We start from the raw sequence: 24,146 nt of genomic DNA on the forward strand, positions 1-24,146 counted from the left end.
TGAGTGCAGAGTCCAGTGCGGGGCTCGATCTCACCACCCTGAGATCATGACCTGGGCCAAAAACAAGAGTCAACTGCTCAACCAACTGAGCCACCCAAGCACCCCACAGTGGGTGAGAGATTCTGAATTTCTGCAAAGTCTCAAGTGATGCCATTGCTGCTGGTCCACAGACCAGATAGAGAGTAATAAAGTAGAAAACCTCTCTGAGGAGGCCCCTCTGATCTCTGATTACAGGGCCATTTCTCTAGGGATCCAGGTCCTGACCTTAGTTAGGACATTGCACTTAACCATTGGTCATAGTTTTCTAAACGGCGTCTTAACCAGCATATCCTAGGATCATTGAAATCCCATTGTCTTTAGTCAACTAAAACTCATCAAACATGTCTTCCCTATAAGAGAGAAGATCTGAGCTGCAAGCCATAGGTCACCAGCTATGAAAGGCACACAGAAGAGCTGGTACCATCAGCTTACATACCAGTTTCCATACTATAGTAAAATTTCCTTGGGGAAGACATATCTTTCATTGTTGAGTTAAAAAAAAAAAATCTCACTTTCAACTTCTAAATAAATGCACAGTCGTGAGTATAATGACATGACTATTGAAATTCTTGGCATCCTTTCTGAATCACAGATCTGAAATTGTGTCTCAAGGTCCCAATATAGTTCCAAAATTCCTTTGAGATGGGTCCAACCTAATTGCAAGGAGAAGGAAAATGGGCCTCCATTCTCCTCTGGGTGGTTGCCTAGTTCTGCTAAAATACCCATCCTCTTAAGATGAGTGGCCATGGATTAGGGACTGTTTGTACTCTAGAAAGATGTGAAAGACTACACACGTGCTTCCTAGGCCATTAGCTGGAGCCATTGAGTGTGCCTGTGCATTAAAGCACCTGGGAGCTGGGAGATGAGGGCATGGGACTGTCCTTCCATGGGTTCCCACACATTGAGACCACCATCTCTGCTCTTCTGATGGAGGAATAGTAGAGTTCCATAAGTCTTAAGACCAGAGCAAGGAGAGGGAGGGCAGGGTGGGCACTCAGGAATGAAATCATAACTAGTTTTGCCTACCCTACTGTGCACTGGGATTGGAGAGCTATAATTAGAGTGTTCAGTTACAGCTTGCTTCCATCATAGTTACAAACTCAATGGAATTATTTTATCAGTACCTTGGCTGGCTCCTGCAGTCACACAGCACTACACGTTTGTACCTCCCACTGCTGTGGATGGCAGAGACACATTAGGACCAAAGGTTCACACAAGACATATATTTTCTTTGTATCCTTGAACACTGCCTGTTAGCAAAGGAAAGCTTTGCAAGATGATTCACAGAGGCTAATCTGCCCATTTACAGCCAAGCAGACTGCTCCCTTAATCTCTGTGATATTATAATAAAGTAATGGTTGGTCTAGTCGAAGACCTTGGCAAATCAGTGAGTTTCTTTAATCGTAATAAAGCATAGTGATCTCTCTAAGCCTATAAATGATGATCCTGATCTTAATTTTGACTTTATTCAGTATAAAGAAGCAATTTCTCTCATTTAAAAATCAATTGAACGGGGTGAGTAGGGAAGTGAGTTTTGGGATTTGAATTCGTGTTTGGTTTAATAAGACTTTCTGTGCAACATAAATGGGATGAGATAGGTGTCCCATTTTCAAGTGGCATACTACTAGGTACTTTGCTCCCTAACTTTGTCTGTCTTTGTAATTGTTCTGTTCTGCCGGGAAGTGCCATATGGGACCTAATTTCTTTTCCTGGTGCTCCCTTTTGTCGTTTGTGCAAAATGTATTGACTTTGTCCCCACCTGGAAGAAATACTTACCATGTTGGAATACTGGGATTTTCCTTCCACTTTTTATATGGTGCTGATTCTTCTCCATACTTTGTGTTTAACTTAATTCATTTCTGCTATGCACAAAAACTGGCAAACACAGAGAGAGAATAATACATGCATACATAAATTTAGAAAATTGGATAATTTTACCATCAAGCCACACACAAAACGGGTTAGGGCATGTTGAATCAGGCATTCAGCTTTGATGAGCAGAACTGTATACATAATATCATGTGTACCATACTGATGGAAAACATGGCATTTTGCATATGCTCACCTATTATAACCCCTTATGTGTCAGGAGACTCTCTATTGGATCCCTGGGTGGCTCAGTTGGTTAAGCATCTGCTTTTGGTTCAGTTCATGATCCTGGAGTCTGGAAATCAAGTCCCAGTCAGGCTCTTCTTCTCATTCTCCCACTCCCCCTGCTTGTGTGCTCTCTCTCTCAAATACATAAATGAAATGTTTAAAAAAAAAGACTGTATTGTATTTAAATTTCCTTATCTACTCTACTAGACCATTAAACTGCCTGACAGAAGGGACTATAATAGAGTCTTAGTTTTCCCTGTAGCATCTAGCAAGGTATCTTTCTTGTACATAGTAGATGTTCAGTAAATGAAATAATAGGAAAGTCACATTATGATTTAAAAGCATTCCTCTTTGGGGCACCTGGGTGGCTCAGGGTTAGGCCTCTGCCTTTGGCTCAGGTCATGATTTCAGGGTCCTGAGATCAAGCCCCGCATTAGGCTTTCTGTTCGGCAGGGAGCCTGCTTCCCTCTCTCTCTCTGCCTGCTTCTCTGCCTATTTGTGATCTCTCTCTGTCAAATAAATAAGTAAAATCTTTAAAAATTTTTTAAATCTTTTAAATATAAAATCTTTTAAATTAAAGAATAGAAAATAAAAGTGTTCGTCCTAACAGTTAAAACCTCCAAAAACTGATGTCTCATTTTAGTGTTTCTGGCACTAGAATATCAAAATGTTTGGGTAATTAAATTCAAACAACAGGGGAATCTAGTGAAGTAATCTGTTTACCGTATCTAGGACGTTGTTACCCTTCTTATTTACCTCTATTTGCTAAGCATCTGAGGGCTACAGCCGTCTGCAGAGAAAATACATATGCTTGTCTTTTTTTTTTTCTGGATAAAATCATTCCAAATCACTTTCTGAAGATGTTTCAAAGCATAGGTGATTTCAGATTTTAGTGGATTACATTTTAGTTTGCTCAAAATTAGCATTCTTATCTCTGGCTTTTGCATTTTACAGGATTTATCTTTTGCCTTTATTTTTCACACATCTAAATTATGCCATATGGCTCTTCTGGTTCCTCTGTAGTATACTCGCTTCATTATGCTAATCACCGTGAACCTACTGAAGTCATGACTGGGGTTTCTGGTTAGCTTGGTTTTAGAAATATACAAACAGTGAAGAACTTATCAGTGCTACCTTGCAAACATCTTTTTTGATCACATAAGGAAGAGAATTAAGAAATGCAAAAATAAGAAAAAGACATTCAGCAATCACTCAACATTTTTGAGATGCAAGAGGAATTAGCTGAAATGTGGAGGCAAGGAGCCGCCTGGACTCCAACGGACCTATAGGAAGTCTGCAAACCACTCCTCCCTTCTGCCAAGTCACCTTCCATCCCTGAAGCTCTGGTTTTCTGCTCTGATGTCAGAGGACAGCCACAGAATATCGTTAAGCCTAAAAAGAAGGTGTGGGGGTTGATGGGAGGGCAATCCTTAAACATCTTCAACTGTTCAATTTGAGTGGAACTTCAGTTGATGGTGTAATTCCCAGACAAAGTGTTCCCTTATTCTGTTTAAAAATCGCATTTGACTCACAGCTGGATCGTCTTTGAAAGGAGTTGGGTGTTACATCAAGCCATCTGTGTTTCAAGTGGGCTTTTACGACAGCCATTCTAAAAAGGAAGAGCAATGCAAATGTTGTGAGATTTAGAGTGCAGTTCACTCTGAGAGCAAGTGTCTCTCTGCTGACTAGATGCCACCACAAATCCGAACCAGGAGTTCTGGATTTAATGTCTCCCTGCCCCCCCCCTGCAGAAAGTACAATCCCAATGTTGGTCAATGAGAAACAGAAAATTTAAAAAGCAAGCACAACAGAGAAGTACCAAACAGGCTGGTGAAGATGGCAAAGAGACTTTAAAAAATTTTTTTTTATTTTTTAAATTTCTTTTCAGTGTACTAGAACTCATTATTTATGGACCACACCCCATGCTCCAAGCAATACGTGCCCTCCACAATACCCACCATCAGGCTAGCCCAACTTCCCCCCGCCCCTTCAAAACCCTCAGATTGTTTTTCAGAGTCCACAGTCTCATGGCTCATCTCGCCCTCCAATTTCCCTCAACTCCCTTCTCCTCTCCATCTCCCCATGTCCTCCGTGTTATTTCAGCCAAAGAGACTTTTAATGAAATGCAAAGGGATTGTCACACAGTGGTCCAGTTGAATGGCAAAGGTTGCCCAGAAGTTGCCTACAGATGCAAACCCCTGGGGCCAATCCATTGTTTGTGGAACTTGGTTACACTTTCTAAGTGTGTATATGTCTATATATATTTTTTTCTCTATAAAGTCACTGGGCTTGTGGCTCAATAAAAATAGAAAAATTTTAAATTAACAAGTTTAAGGTATTTCATGAAAACATTGATCATATCTGCCAATGGAATGAGTGCATTTGGCGAATGACCTAATTAGCACAGAGTTGGTTCTTTCTCAGTGCTCTGCTCCCCACTAATTGCAGAACTGCTGCGGCCTTCTCCACTGACAAGGAAGAAAAACAAGGACTGGGGTGTGGAGAAAACAGTGACATTCCGGTTTAATTCATTTGAACCTGCTGCCAAGCTTAATTATGTAATTGAGGGAGTGAGGCCGGTGGGCGTCCAGCCACGTGGGCTGGGGTTTGCGACGGGTTCCATTCATCAGTGTTTTCTTGAGTATTTTAGCAGTGACCATAAAGCATTATTAGATGGGGCTGAACTCATCTCCCTAGGCTACCCCTCTCCAGAGGTAGGTGCAGAGGTTCCTGTTCCCAGACTTGGTTCTTTGGCATTAAGGAAGCAAATTGAAACTGAATTGAAGCCACTGTATTTTGTAATAAATGCATCATTATTCTTTAGCAGCAGCTTTGCATCTCATTCTGTTCTCCTGGTTGCATGTAGTGCATACCGTCCCATAAAACTTAGAAATGCAACATGCATTTCTACAGTTAGAGTGTTTTTCGGGGTTGCTCGAGACATTTTTTACCTCTGCACTTTCATTTGAATTAGTGAGACCGAATATGTATAGAAAACACAGAGCTCAGTGAAATATTTCATATCTGGTGGCTTATTCTTTCTTTAGAACTTTGTGTCACGGGGTCTGAGCACCCCTGTTGCTGTGGATCCTTCTGTAGAAGTGATATTTTGTACAGAGGCAACCCTCTCCTTGCTGGCCTGATGGCTCTAGAAATGCATTCTTCTCAGAGTTCGCCCATTCCCTCCCTGATTCAGAGAAAGCTCAGGTGTCTCATTTCCTCACAGAGATTTATTCTGTTTGGCATTGAAGTTCAGCCCTGGAGATCAGCGTTGTGATTTTGTAATATCTTGTGTAATGTGTGGGGGTGGAAGGAAACAGAGGCAGCCAGAGAAGGAGCCATGTTGGAACAGAAGCGGTCGTGAGGTCGGGGGCCGCCTGGCTGGGTGGCAGCATGGTGGAGCCAGACGCGGACCCCTTGGCATTTGTATTGTTCTTTAGAGTCAAAATGTATTAATAGATGTTTTAATCAGTTAATTCCCATTCTAATCTGTGAAGTATTAGCACCTTTTAAACATACTTTTAATTAATTTTGACAAATATTTATTAAGCACAGGCTATGTGTTAAGCACAGGCCCAGTAACCCAGTGCATATGAATAAATAACACTCATTAACCAAGAGGGACCTTTTTTTCTTCTGCCTTCAAGTTGCAATGACCAAAGGGAAGGATCTTTCTTTCAGTAAGGGCAGCCCTGCATATGTGTTCCACATTCTCTCAGCCCTCCATTTTTCAGGAACATTATTCTATAAATTATCTCCTTGCCCTCATGAAGTTTTGGTCTCTTGCTTTCTGCTTTCTGTCTCTATCTGTAATTGCCAAGAACAATCCCATAATGGGTGCAAGAAGTAAGCATTTGTTGAATAACTTGAATGAATCTTCTGTAGTTTCCTGGCTTCCCACTGAAATCAGCTGAGGAACACACATGTATACACGTACACCTGCACACACTTGGGTATGTACTTGTGTGTAAACACCTGGGCCACATTACTAAAGATGTTGATTTACTTTCCTGGAGGTGAGAAATAGACACTGGTATTTTTTTTTAAGCTCCCAAAGTGATTCTAGTGTATAACTAAGATCAAAAACCATGGTATCTTCTATCTTAAAACAAACCAAAACAATTCTTTTGACCTCATACCATCTCTGTAGTGGACCTGTCTCATAATTCTCCTTCCCACCAAGATAACAGCAAGGAGGCCTGTGAACACTCTCTCAACCTCCTTCTCTTTCTCTCACTCTTCAACCAGTCAAGCAGGCTTCACTCCCCACTACTTGCCTGAAGCAAATCATGATCATGATACCTATATTCCTAAGCACACTGGACATTTGCAAGCTCTCATCTTGTTCTCATTGTCTGTGGCATGTGATGGTGGATTTCTCTCCCTTTCTTGGAACATTTTCTTTCCTTGGCTTTGAGACATCCTATTCCCCTTTCAGTCCCTTCTTCCTGATCCTCCTGCAGCCTCCTTTGCAATCTCCTGTTATTACCTGTCACCTAAATGCTGAAGCTGTTCAAGCTCCAAAACTGGGCCCTTGGTTTCTACTTACACTAGGCATTTTTGTCTGTTACCACCTCTGTAAATCACATCTTTATGCTGTTGACCTCCTACTTTATATTTCCAATCCTAGCCTCTTTTCTGAGCACCAGCCTAGTATATCCAACGGCTCCTTGACATTTTTACTTAGATGTCTCGCAGGCATTTCTGACTCAACCAATATTTTAATTTTCCCTCTCCCTGGTTAGATCCTCCTCTAGGCTCCCCACTTCAGTAAATCACATCTCCATCCACCCATTGGCTTCTGCTGAAAAATCAGTAGTAAGCCTTGTCGTCTGTATTTCCCTTACTTCCCAACCCAGTCAATCTATCATCAAGTCCTGCTAATTCTGCCTCCAAAATATAATTCAAATCATCCACTTCATCCCCTCCATTTTATCACCGGTCACCATTTGTCTGGATTGCTTTAATAGCCCCTAAATCTTGTCCTGATTCTGCTTGCGCAGCCCACCTTTTCCACAACCATTCAATCTTCAGCAGAAACCTGTTGGAGGGATATTTTAAGAAATGCAAATCATGGGGCACCTGGGTGGCTCAGTGGGTTGGGCCGCTGCCTTCGGCTCAGGTCATGATCTCGAGTTCCTGGGATCGAGTCCCGCATCGGGCTCTCTGCTCAGCAGGGAGCCTGCTTCCTCCTCTCTCTCTCTCTCTGCCTGCCTCTCTGCCTGCTTGTGATCTCTCTCTGTCAAATAAATAAATACAATCTTTAAAAAAAAAAAAAGAAATGCAAATCATTTCTTGCTACTGCTTCCTTAACTTTCAATGATGAGCAATCCATTGTTAGATTCCATATTATATGAATTTGTTTTCTTTCAGAGGCCCAATTGTAGATTCATTGGTATGGTTATTTGTTTCATGTCCATCTCTCATCTCAACTCTAAAAACACATAAGGGTAGGAGGTGGAACCATTCTCTTCTTTTTTAAGATTTTATTTGTTTGAGAGAGAGAGAGCGCGCAAGAGCAAGCGAGAGCATAATCAGGGAGGAGAGGAAGAAGCAGTCTCCCTACGACGAGGGAGCTGGATGTGGGACTTGATCCCAGGACCCTGAGATCATGACCTGAGCCGAAAACAGATGCTTAACCAATTGAGTCACCCAGGCGCCCCAGGATTACTCTTTTTAATGCCTATATACCATGTGCCTGGCAAAGTGCCTTAAATAGAATTTCATTACTCAATGAAAGAATGAGCATGTTAATGGATGAAGATAATTGACCAAAGCATGAGGCAGGAGGCGGCGCCTTGTCCAACCCCACTTACCCAGCTCTACTGAGAATTCAACTAGACTGAATGAACTGCATTGAATCTGTTTTGGGGACTGTTTTATTCAATGCCCTGACTTCAGAATAAAGGGATTTCTGAGAACTGTGCCTGTTGGCTTCAGGAGCTACTGACAGAAGTTTGCAAAGTAGGCTTATAAAGTAGTTTGTTGTGTGATGCATTTGGAAAGAGCTTATGAGGACTTCGCTTCAAATCCTGAACTCGCCAATTAAGCAGCTTGTAGTTTAGGGGTTAGTTGTGCCACCTTGCTTCAGCCTCTGTTTCTTCCTGTATCCATGAATGGGCACAAGACCAGTAAGACCTGACGTCATTGTTTCCCCAGGGATCAACATGTCAGCCGCCCAGCATATAGTACATGGTACAAAGGAGATAACATCTACATTTTAGTTTTACTTTCTGTTCCCCCGACTCTACTTCTTGATTTATTTTGTTCTTTTTCTCCATTCTCGTTTTGCTTTTATTTCCCCTATCTGACTCATCTTAGTGGGTGGTAATACTCCTATTACTCACATAGGTTGAATTTTGTGGCAAGAGAAGAGTTAGCAGGACTTAGAGAGGAGGCTTCCGTTTGGATGAGAAACACAAACCTCACAGCTTCTCTGCCCAGCTTTTCAAGAGCACTTTGTGGTACACTGCTGTTTAACAAGTTCATTTTAGGATAACATGCTGGCAGGGAGGAAAAGAAGAAGGGATTCGAAGGGAGAAAATTAGAAAGTTAATTAAAAGAAACAACTTGGTAATTGAATTCCCTCCTCTCTTCTTTGGTTATGGGAGTGCGTCATAGAGCATGGTTAGTAAGTTTGCTTTGGTAGCTCACCTCCAAACTTCTGAGGAACAAGTGTGAGAGCGCAGAGTAGATCCCTGCCGGACAGATGGGGAAAGGGCATATATGATGGGCTTTTTAGACATGCCATGCCAAGCTGCCTTTGTACTCATGCTTGAGCTTTTTTATTTTGAAATATTCTTGGCAGCTGACATTAGAGTGAGACTAAGCCCAAGACTAAGCTCATCTAATTTATGGGCATGCAGAATCCCCTTTCCACCAATTCTGCTTCCTTGATTCTAGCTTTTTTTGTAGCCTTATTCTGTATACACACTCACACAGGCAGCAAGGGCAGAGAACAGTATAGGCAACACTGGTGACTTCTTCAGATTACACTCAAGTAACAAGTGACATGGGTCTATTTTTGTTATTTTTAAAAGAAGTTTTGAGTATTTATTTAATTACTCTAGCACATATAATTTAAGAGTTAAAATAATTTATCTAAGACATTTTCAACAAGTGAGATGAGGTCCTGTGGTGCACTAACAGGAGCTTAGGTATGAATGAGAACTAGTTTCAGACCGTAACTCTCATTCACAACATTTATTCATTCACCCAGTTGACGTGCATCTATATATCAGATGTGTACTGTGTTCCAGGCCCCGTGGAGGTTGTTGCTGATAACTCTGAGTTCTATCAAGGCTTTTATTAACATCAGCTTTTTTTCCCCCATCCCTCACCTCATCACAGAGATGTTTTATTCAACTGGCCCATATTTACCCCACAAATGCTCTTTCTTCAGCACAAAAGCTAGAATACTCAAAACCTAGAATTACTCAAATCAGGGGTCAGCACCTGCTCTGGCTCACATCTCCTCAAACTTGAATAGGCATTTGAATCTCCTAGGGATCATCCAGAAATGCACATTTCCAACTCAATACACTTAGGATTCTGCATTTCTCTCAAGCTCCCAAATGGTTAAGCTGCTTCTGATCCCTGGAGTCTGATGCCCCATCTTCACTGACTCATTCTTTACTACACAGGGGAATTGCAAATAACCAAGGACTAAGGAGCAGGCATGACTTGACCCATTGCTTATATAAGGGACCACCGTTATTAGGTCTTTCTTTTTTAAATTAACATATAATGCATTATTTGTTTCAGGGGTACAGTCTGTGATTCATCAGTCTTACGCAATTCACAGCACTCACCATAGCACATACCCTCCCCAATGTCCTTCATCCCACCACCCCATCCCTCCCACCTCTCTCCATTCCAGCAACCCTCAGTTTGTTTGCGGGACCAAGAGTCTCTTAAGGTTATCTCCCTCTTTGGTTTTGCTTTGTTTCATTTTTCCTTCCCTTTCCTCATGATCCTCTGTCTTATTTTTCAAATTCCTCAAAACAGTGAGATCATATGATAATTGTCCCTCTCTCACTGACTTATTTTGCTTAGCATAATACCCTCTAGTTCCATCCAGGTCATTGCAAATGGCAGGATTTCATCTTTTTGATAGCTGCATAATATTCCATTACACACACACACACACACCACACACACACACACACTACGTCTTATTTATGCATTCATCTGTTGATGGACATCTAGGCTCTATCTATAGTTTGGCTATTGTGGCCATTGCTGCTATAAGCATTGGGGTATATGTGCCCCTTCAGATCACTACACTTGTATCTTTGGGGCAAATAAATATCCAGTAGTGCAATTGCTGGGTCCTAGGATTGCCTATTTTCAACTTTTTGAGGAACCTCCATGCTGTTTTCCAGAGTGACTGTACCAGCTTGCATTCCCACCAAGAGTGTAGGAGGGTTCCCCCTTCTCTGCATCTTTGCCAACACCTGTCATTTACTGACTTTTTTTTTAGCCATTCTGACTGGTGTGAAGTGGTACCTCACTGTGTATTTGATTTGTATTTCCCTGATGCCTAGTGATGTTGAGCACTTTTTCATGTGTCCATTGGCCATTTGGATGTCTTCTCTACAGAAATGTCTGTTCATGTCTTCTGCCCATTTCTTGATTGGATTATTTGTTCTTTGGGTGTTGAGTTTGACAGGTTTTTTATAGATTCTGAATACTAGCCCTTTGTCTGATATGTCATTTGCAAATATCTTCTATTCTGTTGGCTGTCTTTTTTTTTTTTTTTGACTATTTCCTTTGCTGTGCAAAAATTTTCATTTTGATGGCATCTCAGGAGTTCATTTTTGTCCTTTCTTCCATTGCCTTTGGAGATGTTTCTAGGAAGAAGTTGCCATGGCTGAGGTCGAAGAGGTTGCTGCCTGTGTTCTCCTCAAGGATTTTGATAGATTCCTGTTTCATATTGAGGTCTTTTATCCAGTTTGAGTCTATTTTTGTGCATGGTGCAAGGAAATCATCCAGTTTCATTCTTCTGCGTGTGGCGGTCCAATTTTCCCAGCACAGTTTGTTGAAGAGACTTTTTTCTATTGGACATTCTTTCCTGCTTTGTCAAAGATTAGTTGACCATGAAGTTGAGGGTCCATTTCTGGACTCTACTCTGTTCTAATGATCTATGTGTCTGTTTATCTGCAAGTACTATATTGTCTTGATGATAACAGATTTGTAATAGAGCTTCAAGTCCGGAATTGTGATGCCACCGGCTTTGCTTTTCTTTTGCAACATTCCTCTGGCTATGTGGGATCTTTTCTGGTTCCATATAAATTTTAGAATTATTTGTTCCATTTCCTTGAAAAAAGTTTATGGTATTTTGATAGGGATTGCATTAAATGTATAGATTGCTTTAGGTAGCATAGGCATTTTCACAATATTTGTTCTTTCAATCCATGAGCATGGAATGTTTTTCCATTTCTCTGTGTCTTCCTCAATTCCTTTCATGAGTACTTTATAGTTTTCTGAGTACAGATTCTTTGGATCTTTGGTTAGATTTATTCCTAACTATCTTAAGGTTTTGGGTGCAATTGTAAATGGGATTGACTCCTTAATTTCTCTTTCTTCTGTCTTGTTGGTGTATATAAATGCAACTGATTTCTGTGCATTGATTTTATATCCTGACACTTTACTGAATTCCTGTATGAGTTCTAGCAGTTTTGGAGTGGAGTCTTTTGGGTTTTCCATTTAAAGTATCATATCATCTGCAAGGAGTAAGTGTTTGACTTCTTCTTTGGTGATTTGGATGCCTTTAATTTCTTTTTGTTGTCTGATTGCTGAGGCTAGGACTTCTAGTACTATGTTGAGTAAGAGTGATGATTATGGACAGCCCTGCCATGTTCCTGACTTTAAGGGAAAAGCTCTCAGTTTTTCCCCATTGAGAATATTTGCTGTGGGTTTTTCATAGATGGCTTTTATGATATTGAGGTATATACCCTCTATCCCTATACTGTGAAGAGTTTTGATCAAGAAAGGATGCTGTACTTTGTCAAATGCTTTTTCTGCATCTATTGAGAATATCATATGGTTCTTGTTTTTTTTATTAATGAATTATATCATATTGATTGATTTGAAGATATTGAACCAAGCTTGCAGCCCAGGAATAAATCCGACTTGGTTGTGGTGAATAATCCCTTTAATGTACTGTTGGATCCTATTGGCTAGTATTTTGTTGAGAATTTTTACACCTGTGTTAATCAGGGATATTGGTCTGTAATTTTGATGGGGTCTTTGCCTGGTTTTGGGATCAAGGTAATGTTGGCCTCATAAAATGAGTTTGGAAGTTTTCCTTCCATTTCTGTTTTTTGGGGACAGTTTCAGGGGAATAGGTATTACTTTTTCTTTAAACATTTGGTAGAATTCCTCTGGGAAGCTGTCTGGCCCTGGGCTCTTGTTTGTTGGGAGAGTTTTTTTTTCCAATTTATTTATTTTCAGAAAAACAGTATTCATTATTTTTTCACCACACCCAGTGCTCCATGCAAGCTGTGCCCTCTATAATACCCACCACCTGGTACCCCAACCTCCCACCCCCCTGCCACTTCAAACCCCTCAGATTGTTTTTCAGAGTCCATAGTCTCTCATGGTTCATCTCCCCTTCCAATTTACCCAAAAGCACATACCCTCCCCAATGTCCATAACCCTACCCTCCTTCTCCCAACTGCCCTATGACCCAGCAATTGCACTGTTGGGAGATTTTTGATGACTGCTTCAATCTCCTTACTAGTTATGGGTATGTCCAGGTTTTCTATTTCTTCCTCGTTCAGTGTTGGTAGTTTACATGTCTCTAGGAATGCATCTGTATCTTCCAGATTGTCTAATTTGCTGGTGAAGAGCTGTTCATAATATGTTCTTATAATTGTTTGTATTTCTTTGAGGTTGATTGTGATCTCTCCTCTTTCATCATGACTTTGTTAATTTGGGTACTTTCTTTTTCTTTTGGATAAATCTGGCTAAGGATTTATCAATCTTATTCATTCTTTCAAAGAACTAGCTCCTAGTTTCATTGATCTGTTCTACTGTTCTTTTGGTTTCTATTTCATTGATTTCTACTCTGATCTTTATTATTTCTCTTCTCCAGCTGGGTTTAGGCTTCCTTTGTTATTCTTTCTCCAGCTCCTGTAAGTGTAGGATTAGGTTGTATATTTGAGACTTTTCTTATTTCTTGAGAAAGGCTTGTATTGCTACATACTTTACTCTTAGAATTCATAAACACCAAACCAACCCTACAGGAAATATTGAAAGGGGTCCTTTGTTGCATCCCAATGATTTTGAACAGTTGTATTTTAATTTTCATTTGTTTCCATGAATTTTTTCAATTCCTCTTTAATTTCCTGGTTGACCCATTCATTCTTTAGTAGGATGTTCTTTAGCCTCCATGTATTTGAGTTTGTCCCAACTTTCCTCTTGTCCTTGGGTTCAAGTTTCTAAGCACTGTGGTCTGAAAATACACAGGGAATGATCCTAACCTATTGGTACCAGTTGAGAACTGATTTATTACCCGGGATATGATCTATTCTGGAGAATGTTCCATGCATACTAGAGAAGAACCTGCATTCTGTTGGTTTGGGTTAGAAGGCTTTGAATATACCTGTGATGCCCATCTGGTCTACTGTGTCATTTAAAGCCTTTATTTCCTTATTGATCTTTTGCTTAGATGATCTGTCCATTTTAGTGAGTGGGGTGTTAAGGTCTGCTAATATTATTATATTATTGTCAATGTGTTTCTTTGATTTTGTTTTTAATTGGATTATATAATTGGCTGCTCCCATGTTAGGGATATAGATATTTAAAATTGTTAGATCTTCTTGTTGGACAGACACTTTAAGTATGATATAGTGTCCTTCCACATCTCATATTATAGTCTTTGGTTTAAAATCTAATTTGTCTGATATAAGTATTATTATCTCAGCTTTTTTTTCATGTCCATTAGAATGCTAAATGTTTTTCCCCCCTTGAAATTTGGAGATGTCTTTGGCTCTAAGATGAGTCTCTTGCACACAGTATATTAATAGGTTTTGTTTTTTCTTATCCATTCTGATACCTTGTGTCTTTTGATTGGGACATTTAGTCCATTTATATTCAGGGTAATTTTTCAAAGATATGAACTTTTGCCATTGTATTGCCTGTAAGGTGACTGTTAACTGTATATTGTCTCTTTTCCTATATGTTGTTTTTAGGTTCTCTCTTTGCTTGGAGGACCCCTTTCAATATTTCCTGTAGGGCTGTTTTAGTATTTGCAAATTCTTTTAGTTTTTATCTCTCCTTCTATTTTCAATGACAACCAAGCTGGATATAGTATTCTTGGCTGCATATTTTTCTCATTTAGTGCTCTGAATATATCATGCCAGTACTTTCTGGCCTGCCAGATCTCTGTGGATAGGTCTGCTGCCAACCTAATATTTCTACGATTGTATGTCACAGACTTCTTGTCACAAGCTTCTTTCTTAATTTTCTCTTTGTCACTGAGACTTGTAAGGTTTACTATTAGATGATGGGGTGTTGACCTTATTTTTATTGATTTTGAGGGGAGTTCTCTGTGCCTCCTGGATTTTGATGCTTATTACCTTTGCCAAATTAGGGAAATTCTCTAATATAATTTGCTCCAATATACCTTCTGTCCCTCCCTCTTTTTCTTCTTCTTCTGAGATTCTAATTATTCTAATAGTGTTTTGTTTTATGGTATCACTTATTTCTTGAATTCTCCCCTCCTGGTCCAGTAGTTATTTGTCTCTCTTTTGCTCAGCTTCTTTATTCTCCATCATTTGGTCTTCTATAACACCAATTCTCTCTTCTGCCTCATTCATCCTAGCAATAAGAGCTTCCATTTTTTACTGCTTCTCATTTATAGTCTTTTTAAAATTTCAACTTGGTTAGATTTTAGTTGTTTTATTTCTCCACAAAGGGATTCTCTAGTATCCTCTATTTTTTCAAGCCCAGCTAATATCTTTATAAGCATCATTCTGAAGTCTAGTTCCAACATTTTACTAATGTCTGTATTGATTAGGTCCCTGGCAATTGGTACTGCCTCTTGCTGTTTTTTATTCCTTGAGGTGAGTTTTTCCATTTTGTCATTTTGTCCAGAGAAGAATAGATGAATGAGGGAACACAATGCTAAAAGGATAACAATGCCCTCAGAAATATACATGCTAAATGAATTAGAAGAGACCTGCAACCGGGGGTAGGGAGGATGGAGGGAATGGGAGAAAGGGGGAAAAAAAGAAGAAGAAGAAAAAAAAAATATGATCAGGCTGGTGAATAAAATAGAGCCATACACTAGATTTGGGGTATATTTTGGTCGGTTAGAAGAAACTGTCTCCCAAAATTTTAAAGAAAGAAAAATTTATATATATACAAAAATAAGGGTAAATACAATGAAGGGATGGAATATGACTGCAAAGATGAAAATTTTTAAAAAAATATTTTAAAAGGAATTGATAAGATAAGACGTTGGTTGCATAAATAAATAAAATCTTTAAAAAAAATAAAAAAGAAAGAAAAAAATTAAGAAAAAAGGGGGCAGGGAGAATGTGATCAGGCAGGAGACTAAAATAAAGTCATATAGTAGATTTAGGGATATATTTTGCTCTGTTAGAAGAAACTGTATCCCAAACTTTTAAAGAAAGAAAAACTTTTATATATGCAAAAAAATAAGGTTAAGTACAATGAAGCGATAGAATATGAATGTAAAAATGAAAATTAAAAAAGAAATTTAAAAAAGTATTGATAACATAAGATGTTTAAAATAGAAAAAAGGAAAAATTCAAAAAAAAGAAAAAAGAGAAAGAAAAAATTAAAGAAAATTTAAAAAGTTTAACTTTGGAAGACTAAGGACTCTTGGGGAAAAAGCCATGAGTTCTATGTGTTGCTTTCCCTAGTTCTGGAGTTCTGCAGTTATCATTGATTGGTGAACTTGGTCTTGGCTCGATGCTCTAACTAGTCTTCTAGGGGAGGCACCTGTTGCAGGGATTCTCAAATATCTTTGCTGGAGGTAGAATTGCACCACCCTTGCCGGGGGCCAGGCTAAGTAATCTGCTTGGGTTTGCTCTTGGGAGCTTTTGTTCCCTGAACGCTTTCCATACATCTTTGGAGGAGGAGAATGAAAATGGTGGCCTCCCAATCTCTGGCTTAGGTGAGCCAAGAGCTCAGGGCCCTGCACCCTCAGAGTAAAGCAGCCGATCCTTCCCATCTCTCTGGTCTCTGGCTGCACTCTGTACTATCTAGCCGGTGACCGATTATTTCTCTGGTGCATGGCCCCTTTTGGAGTCTCCAAACCCAACCAATTCCTGCGGGGCACTCCCATGCCACTCCTCCCGGAGGAGGAAGGAGGGGCTCCCTGGATCTACCACTTGCAGGGTCTCTGCTCAAAGAGCAGTGGTCGGACTGTGCCATGGATCACAGTTTAAGATAACCCCGAACTGAGAGCCCCCTCCTTAGCTCTGCCTCTGCAGCCAGCTTTCCTGCTCCGATACTTTGGAACCCTGCCACACTCAGGCACCCCCAGTCTTTGTGTGACCTCATGGGTCCTGAGATCACACTGTCCCAGTGAGGATTCCAACCCCTGCTTAGCCACTGGAGAGACATCCCTCAGCAGAGGAGACTTCTGAACATTCCAATTTTGTGCTCCACTGTTCTACTGCTTGCTGGGAGCTGGGCCCTCCCCTGCAGTCTATCTTCCTGTATATTGCCTCGGATTCACTTCTCTGCATGCCCTACCTTCCAGAAAGTGGTTGCTTTTCTGTTTCTAGAATTGCTGGTCTTCTCTTCGATTTCCTATTGAGTCTTTAGGTGTTCAGAATGGTTGATAAATATCTAGCTGAAGTCCCGGGACCTGATGATATTTAGGTCTCCTACTCCTCCACCATCTTGTTCCTCTAACATAAGTTTGGTTTTTTTTTTTTAAGTTTTGAAAATTAACTTTAGACATAGACTTCTCTGTATTTTTCAGCATTTTGTGCTCCTTATTTTTTGTAGCAAATTCATCAAAGAAAGAAGATCCTGGTTAAATAATATATTACCTTACTGATCAAATTAGCCCAAATCAGATCACTAACTGCATACCCAATCTCCAAAGCAATCTCCAGATAAATAAGAGAATTACAATTTTTTATTTAATGATATTGCAGTATCTTTCTTGACATATTAAGGCCAATCAGTTGAGAAACTTCACGGTTATTCCAAGAGTTATGAATGCAAGTGTGACTGCAAACACCCCTTCCACTGATAGGAGAGAGATGTGGTACTAACAAGCACTTTTGTGTTTTCACAGGTTATGGTTTCGTAGATTTTGACAGTCCTGCAGCTGCACAGAAAGCAGTAGCATCTCTCAAGGCAAATGGCGTGCAGGCACAGATGGCCAAGGTAAGACTGGTGTTCAGATGTTTTTTCTTTTGTGATCTTATATTTCTCCATTATTGTGAGCAGAATCAGAATTGGAGATTGCAATGATTTGGATTATATTTACTTGGTAGGGAAAATAAGAAACTTTCTAATAGCTTTGGCTTGGAAGAACCTGGCTGGTTTATTTCATTGTTTTCTGTGTATATTTATTAATAAACTCTTTTGTTTTGGTGAACTCATTAGCGCTTTAAGGGCACTTGTGAAGCGCTCTGTTATGCCTGAAAAGAGTGTGTGTGTCTATGCGTGTCTAGGGCTTTCACAAGTAAACTGTTTGGGAGTAGTCTGATTCTCAGCAAGTTGTCATTGGTAAACTGTGCTCCAAAACTGTTCACTCTCATGTTGGGGAGAGATGAAAGCTGAATAATGAGGTTGTGTGATTTATGCAGGAAAATGAGTTTAACCAAAACATACATTGTCTGTATTGATAGAATTTCACTTTGGCCTTTACAGATAGTTTTCCTAGGTGATAATCTCCTTGATATTAATAACTTCCAATACTCATTTGTTGTTATGCAGTACAAGTAGTTCAGAGCTTTCTATCTGAAGTCATAATGCATTTTTATATTCAAGAAAATAAATAAGAGCATTTTAAATAGTTTTGAATTTTGACTGCAGTGGTAGTTAAAAGAATCTACACATGTGATAAAATAGTGTGGAACTATACATGCATATCAGTATCAACTTCCTGATTTTGATATTTTACTATAATTACATAAGATCCAAACTTTGAGGAAACTGGGTGAAGGGTACATGTGATCTCTTTATGCTAACTTTGCAACGTGATATAAATGTATGATTAGTTTCAAATAAAAAGTCTAAGAAAAACGTTTATGGCATATAGGTGCTTGATACATTTCTGCTTTAAGTTAATGGTCATTTTGGATTTGATCACATGCAAATATATTTTTAAATACTTTTTTGATTACTCTTACTAAATTTGTTTGTCTCTGGATTCTCAAAAGTTAGGTAGAAGAGCCAACAGATCTTGAAATTCAGACCTAATGCATTTGGGCCATCTTCATGTATACTCTTATCCTTAACTATTCCCCTAAGAACTGAGTGATATAGCAACCAAGTCATCAAACCTTCAGTCATTTGAATTTTGTTATGGTTGCAAACATTCCCTGACAATATTTTCCAATTTCAACCTGAGACAACCAGAGGTGGGATGTTTGGTTTTCTTCATCTTCAGTGTCTTTTAGCAAGCTGATACCACTCATATATGTTAATCTTTGGTTGTGGGTCACTTCCCACAAAGATTACTTCGGTGAACTCATTGCCCTTTATGATACATTGGTTGTTTTTCAAGGCTCTATATATTAGAATTTGAATTCTTTCAGCTATTTAATGCATTCCTCATCAAGACTGTGCCTGGAAGCTTTGAATTTGGTCATGAACTAAGAATGATGAAGTTAACATTTGTAATTAATAAGGAGATTACCTACATGTCTTGGTTTAAAGGTCACTTGGCAGAAGAGTCAAGTTACCTGGCAATTTAAGCAGGCATTATGCCCAGGAAACAAATGGTAAAACATAGTTGCTCAGTACATGCAAAATACAAAATTTGAAATTGGATTGAAAGACAACTGACAGGAAAATCATCATAAAAATGCTTATAAAATTATTATTAGAATATCTTTGATTTATTTTATTGATGGACTAACAAGTTTTGGAAATTGCTAGGTTGTGGTAGTTTGGAAATCATGAATACAGGGTATGCAATCTCGACTGTTTCAAATGTTCTGAGAAAAAAATAATATATATGTAGTTTTACTTGTTGGGTTAAAATCACTATCATCTTGCACAACAGGCAAAGAAAGTTGGCATTGATTTTAAAACTACTGAGGAGCGATTATGACTGTTTTTTCTCTGTGTCTGAGCATTCTGGTACACAAGGAATCTCTGTCCATCTCACTCTCTCATACACACACATACACACACACACACTCACACATGTAACATGTACACCAATCACTGACCTCTCACCTAAATAGGAGGCAATCAAAGGAAATATATTTAAAGAGCTTCTAAAAACTGTTATTCATTATACACAGCATTTTTATCCTTAGCCCATGCCCAACATACACTGCACAATGTACAATATAAGGAGATTCCAACCGAAATGTTTGCAGGCACTTACTTTATTTCTGGAGTTGCTGAAAGATTTCTACCTTATCAGTTATGCTGTCTGTGGAGTAAATTCTTCTTTTTCTTCTCACAGACTTTGAATCTAAAGCCCAGAGCTTTAGATCCACATCTGCGTACTAGAAAACTTTCAGCAGTAAATAGCTCTGTAATTTAACTACCCAGAAGCAAATAAATAGCCTCCCTTTGACAATGAAATGGAACAAGCTTGACCACCTGTATTAGCAGATTTCTCACTGAGCTATTGGATTTCATAGCCTTTTTTTCCCCTTTTGTCCTGGTGATAACTATAATTTATTATCATATAAACCTGCAGTCTGCAGGGTGTGTGAAACTTGCACCGTATTTTTTTGTCATTTAAGTATCTACTGATTCACCTCCTGCATCCTTGTTCTTATCAATATCCTACGATTTAGGTTGTGGTGCTACATTTTAAGACTCCAGGATTTTAAAGCAAAAATGCAACAAATAATCTGGGTTCCCAATAGCAACCTGGAATGAGCATGAAGCTCTCCAAGGGAATCACTCTAGCTAACTTATTCCAGTGTGTGCATATGAAAAATTCAACTGATTTGTCAACTAAGAATAATCAAACAATAAATCATCCAGTAAGTGGTAATTGATTAATAATGTATAACCATTAGCGCAGACTAACATTTTCTGTATACTTGCTGTTCTGTCAAAAAGAGTTTTTAGGGATCAAAGGAAATGTTTCTTTGAGGAGAGCAGATTTAGAATATTTTAGTAATACACAGTGGTTAAGAGTATAGGTTTGGAGAAAGAGAAACTTGGCCTTGAATTTTGGCTCTGATACCACCCGGATGTGTGGCCTTGGCTAAGTTATTTAAATATCTCTTAAGCTCTCTAATAATAATACTCGGGTTATGGGACTAAGGACGTCTATCAGAATTAATTTAAAAAAATACATAAAGAATTTAGGATGGTGCTTAGTTATACCAAGAAGTCAATAAATGTTAATTATTCAGTGAATGTTGTTATTCATTAAATTCAAAGTTGGTTGCTGAAACTTCTATAAATTCTAACACTTGCTTTAAGTGGTGTGTCATTACAAAACAGTCTCTTGAGAAATATAATAAATAAAATCAATAAACATTTTTATTACATGCTAAGTGTCAGGCACTGTGCTAGGTGTTAGAGAATCAAGTTGAATAAAACCTCTCTTATTCTGAATCTTTATGTTTGGTCTATCTCCTGGGATTGCTACTGGATTGCTCTGGATTAAGAATATTGGCTGTTACGGTTCTTGCCAACCTCAAAGTATTGAGAAGAAAATCATTTGGCTGAGGAATGAGTCTCTATAAGCATAAAAAGAAAAGAGCTGAAGAGAAACCAGCTAAGAATAGCTTTACCTTGTAGGTGTTTATTTTCTTATCAATTAGAAGGTCGTAGATAGGCTGCAAAGGGCAAATGCTTTGGTACACTCTCAAGGATGAAGACTTCTCTGCCATTCATTATGGGTGGCTTACATCTGTACATTTATGTTGTTTCTAAAGCCTATATAGGATATCCCCATCTTAGCAGGAAAAACAAAAGGACAAAGGAATCTGAAGCTGAAGTTGAAGCTGATGGATCATTCTGGCTGATTCTGTCCTTTTAAAAGGCTTTCCAGAGAGGTGCCCGGGCGGCTCAGCCTGTTAGGCATTTGCTTTCTGCTCAGGTCATGATCTCAGGGTCCTGGAATTGAGCCCCACATAGGGCTCTCTGCACAGTGGGGAGTCTGCTTTTCCCTCTCTCTCTACTGTTCTGCCTGCTTGTGCTCTCTTGCTCTTTCTGTTAAATAAATAAATAAACTCTTGAAAAAATAAAAAAAATAATAATAATAAAATAAAAGCTTTTCCACAATATTAACGTAGGCCCAACTATTTATATCATAATGGCCCAAACTGAGTCATATGGTTGCCCCCTTAGCTGCAAAAGAGTCTGGGATTATGCACAATTTAGCTTCCTCACCTCTAGTAGAGAAAATTAAGAATAGTTCATCTTTTTGGCTGTCCAACATCTATTACACCATTCTTCCCATTTATACCTTTTGGGTGGCATGCGTTTATTCCTTCCCTAAAAGAGCCTACCTTAGAGTCTCATCCTATAATCACATCTGGTGATATCATCATCCCTAACAGGCTCAGACATGGTTACTCCTCATGGCTTAACACTCATTATCTTAAAAGATGAGTTATCTGTCCCAACTCCCACAGTAAAGAACAGCAGAGAAAAAGAAAAGATACATGAACTAAAGGAAAACCACCATTCAGGGACAGAGAGAATGGGAAATAAGCAGAAGTAACCAGTTTCTAGCACACACCAAATCCTGGGGGCAGGAATAAATTCTAGCTTTGTCCGTGCAGTACGCTCACTGGTTACCAGTCATATAATCCCTGCTGCCATATAGAGAGGGCTTTCTTATCCTTTTTTCCCCATGGCCACACTGAGGCCTCACTGAAAGACTGTATAGCTTTAGAAACTGAGTTTTCCTGAACGGAAATTTGGAGGCTCTGGAATGGCTCTACATATTTTGTGTTAGTAATTATTACCAGCCATGCCCTGAGCTATTTCAAGTTTAGCAGGCCTCTTTCTTACTTTCTGTCTGTCAATTCCAAACAAGTAAACAGAGTACATCTCTTTCTAGATGAAAAGTTCACAGGGAAGAAGCCATTGCCTCCTCAGGGCCCTTACAAAAAGCTTTTTCAGGTCTACTATTAGGGATGCGAATTCCAATCACCAAAGGTGATTCACCTCACTGTGGGATATGTAGAATAAATTGAAGTTAAGCAATTGCAAAAGAGACCAAGTGTCTAACAGAATGTTAAGCACATCAGGGATAGTATAAAAATCCCATGTCAGCTATGACAGAGAACCGTATTGGGACCAGAGGAAAGGAAGTCTCTTCCATAAATCAATAACCTGAGTAGCAGTTCTCTTCTAGGAAAAAAAAATAAAATAAAATGAGGGTTTTATTTTTTTCCACTCAAGATCAGAAGAGATAAAAAATGAAAAGTCAATGAATATATGAAAATAAATTCTGTAAATTCTAATATGTATATGCATAAACTTAATTTAAAAATGCATTACCCAGGGGTGCCTGGGTGGCTCAGTAGGTTAAAGCCTCTGCCTTCAGCTCAGGTCATGATCCCAGGGTCCTGGGATCAAGACCCATATCTGGGTCTCTGCTCAGCAGGGAGCCTGCTTCTCCCTCCCCACCCCCACTCTCTCTGCCTAGTATAATCTCTGTCTGTCAAATAAGTAAATAAAATCTTAAAAAAAAAAATACATTACCCCAGGGACACCTGGGTGGCTCAGTCAGTTACGAGTTTGCCTTTGGCTCAAGTCATGATCCCAGCATCTTGAGATCGAGTCCCACATCGGGCTCCCTGCTCAGCAGGAAGTCTGCATCTTTATTTGCCTACTGTTCCCCCTGCTTGTGCTCACTTCCTCTCTGTCTCTCTCAGTCTAATAAATACAATCTTTAAAAAAAGAAAACAAAACCAAAATCTTAAAAAAAAAAAACATTACCTCAGTGGTTAGTACATAACCCTAGTATTTATAGTCTAGTAGAAGAATTTTAGTTAATGAATGAAGGTCTACTTTATAGAATATTCTAGAAAAAAAATTAAATTTAACCACTAGCCTTATGATGTGGTTTGTTATCAACCAAAGCAACTCTTCTGAATGCACAGACACATGCTGGACTTCATCAGCCAGACTCCTGTCATCTAAGGCTCTATTAATAGTCTCTGCTTTTACTATCCCTAGGTTTATGAGAGCAAGTTATTTGATGTTCATGGGTCACTGTAGTGGGGTTGGGTCTTGTTTGTTCAGCCAAACAAGGAAGCTCTTGTGTAGGAAGGAGAGAAGCATCGTTCAAAGGCAAATTCAGTAGGCAATAGAGGTAATCCTGCCTCCTGAGACTGGGTGGGAAACTCAATCAATACTTATTATAATGATGGGAAAATTCTGTCTGGGGATCTAATATCCTAAAAATAATTATCCAGGTGTTTTTGTTTTGTTTTGTTTTCAACAAAATCAAAGAATCAGAGAAGCCTATATACTATCATTTGTCTGTATCCCAAAATGTGTCTCAGAGAGAATAAAGGATATAGCCTAACATTTAGGTAGAAATCTCTTTCATTCTCTTAGTTTTTCAACACATTTATATTGAACACCTTCTATGCACAGATTGCTCTACATGCTAAAGATATAGCATTGAACCAGTTTTATGAGGATTACATTCTTCTGGTGGAAGGCAGAAAATAAACAAAGAAATACAATGTATTAGTAAGAAGTGGCTCTAAGACAAATAAAAGAGGTTATGGATACTAAATATATAGGAGATGAGGATGGTGGTTGAAGGTTGGGCTGAGATGCATTTTAGATAGAGTGGTCAGGAGAGCCTCTCTGATGAGGTAATATTTGAGCAGAGATAAAAAAGA

The 24,146-nt window shown here is 39.1% G+C and overlaps 1 protein-coding gene across 8 annotated transcripts in view; it reads left to right on the plus strand.

Moving 5' to 3' along the window:
* Positions 1-24,146, plus strand: part of RBMS3 (RNA binding motif single stranded interacting protein 3) — a 582,541-nt gene that overhangs the window by 135,134 nt on the left and 423,261 nt on the right. For 7 of the 8 annotated variants that reach the window (XM_044252609.1, XM_044252613.1, XM_044252610.1 and 4 more), the window contains exon 3: positions 17,423-17,514. In XM_044252609.1, coding sequence (XP_044108544.1) covers positions 17,423-17,514 — 92 coding nt within the window. Of the gene's footprint in view, positions 1-17,422; positions 17,515-24,146 lie in introns of those variants that run through there. The other variant, XM_044252608.1, reaches the window with a different exon arrangement.

Source organism: Neovison vison, chromosome 6 (genome assembly GCF_020171115.1).
Source record: "Neovison vison isolate M4711 chromosome 6, ASM_NN_V1, whole genome shotgun sequence".
NCBI classification, from domain to species: Eukaryota; Metazoa; Chordata; class Mammalia; order Carnivora; family Mustelidae; genus Neogale; species Neogale vison.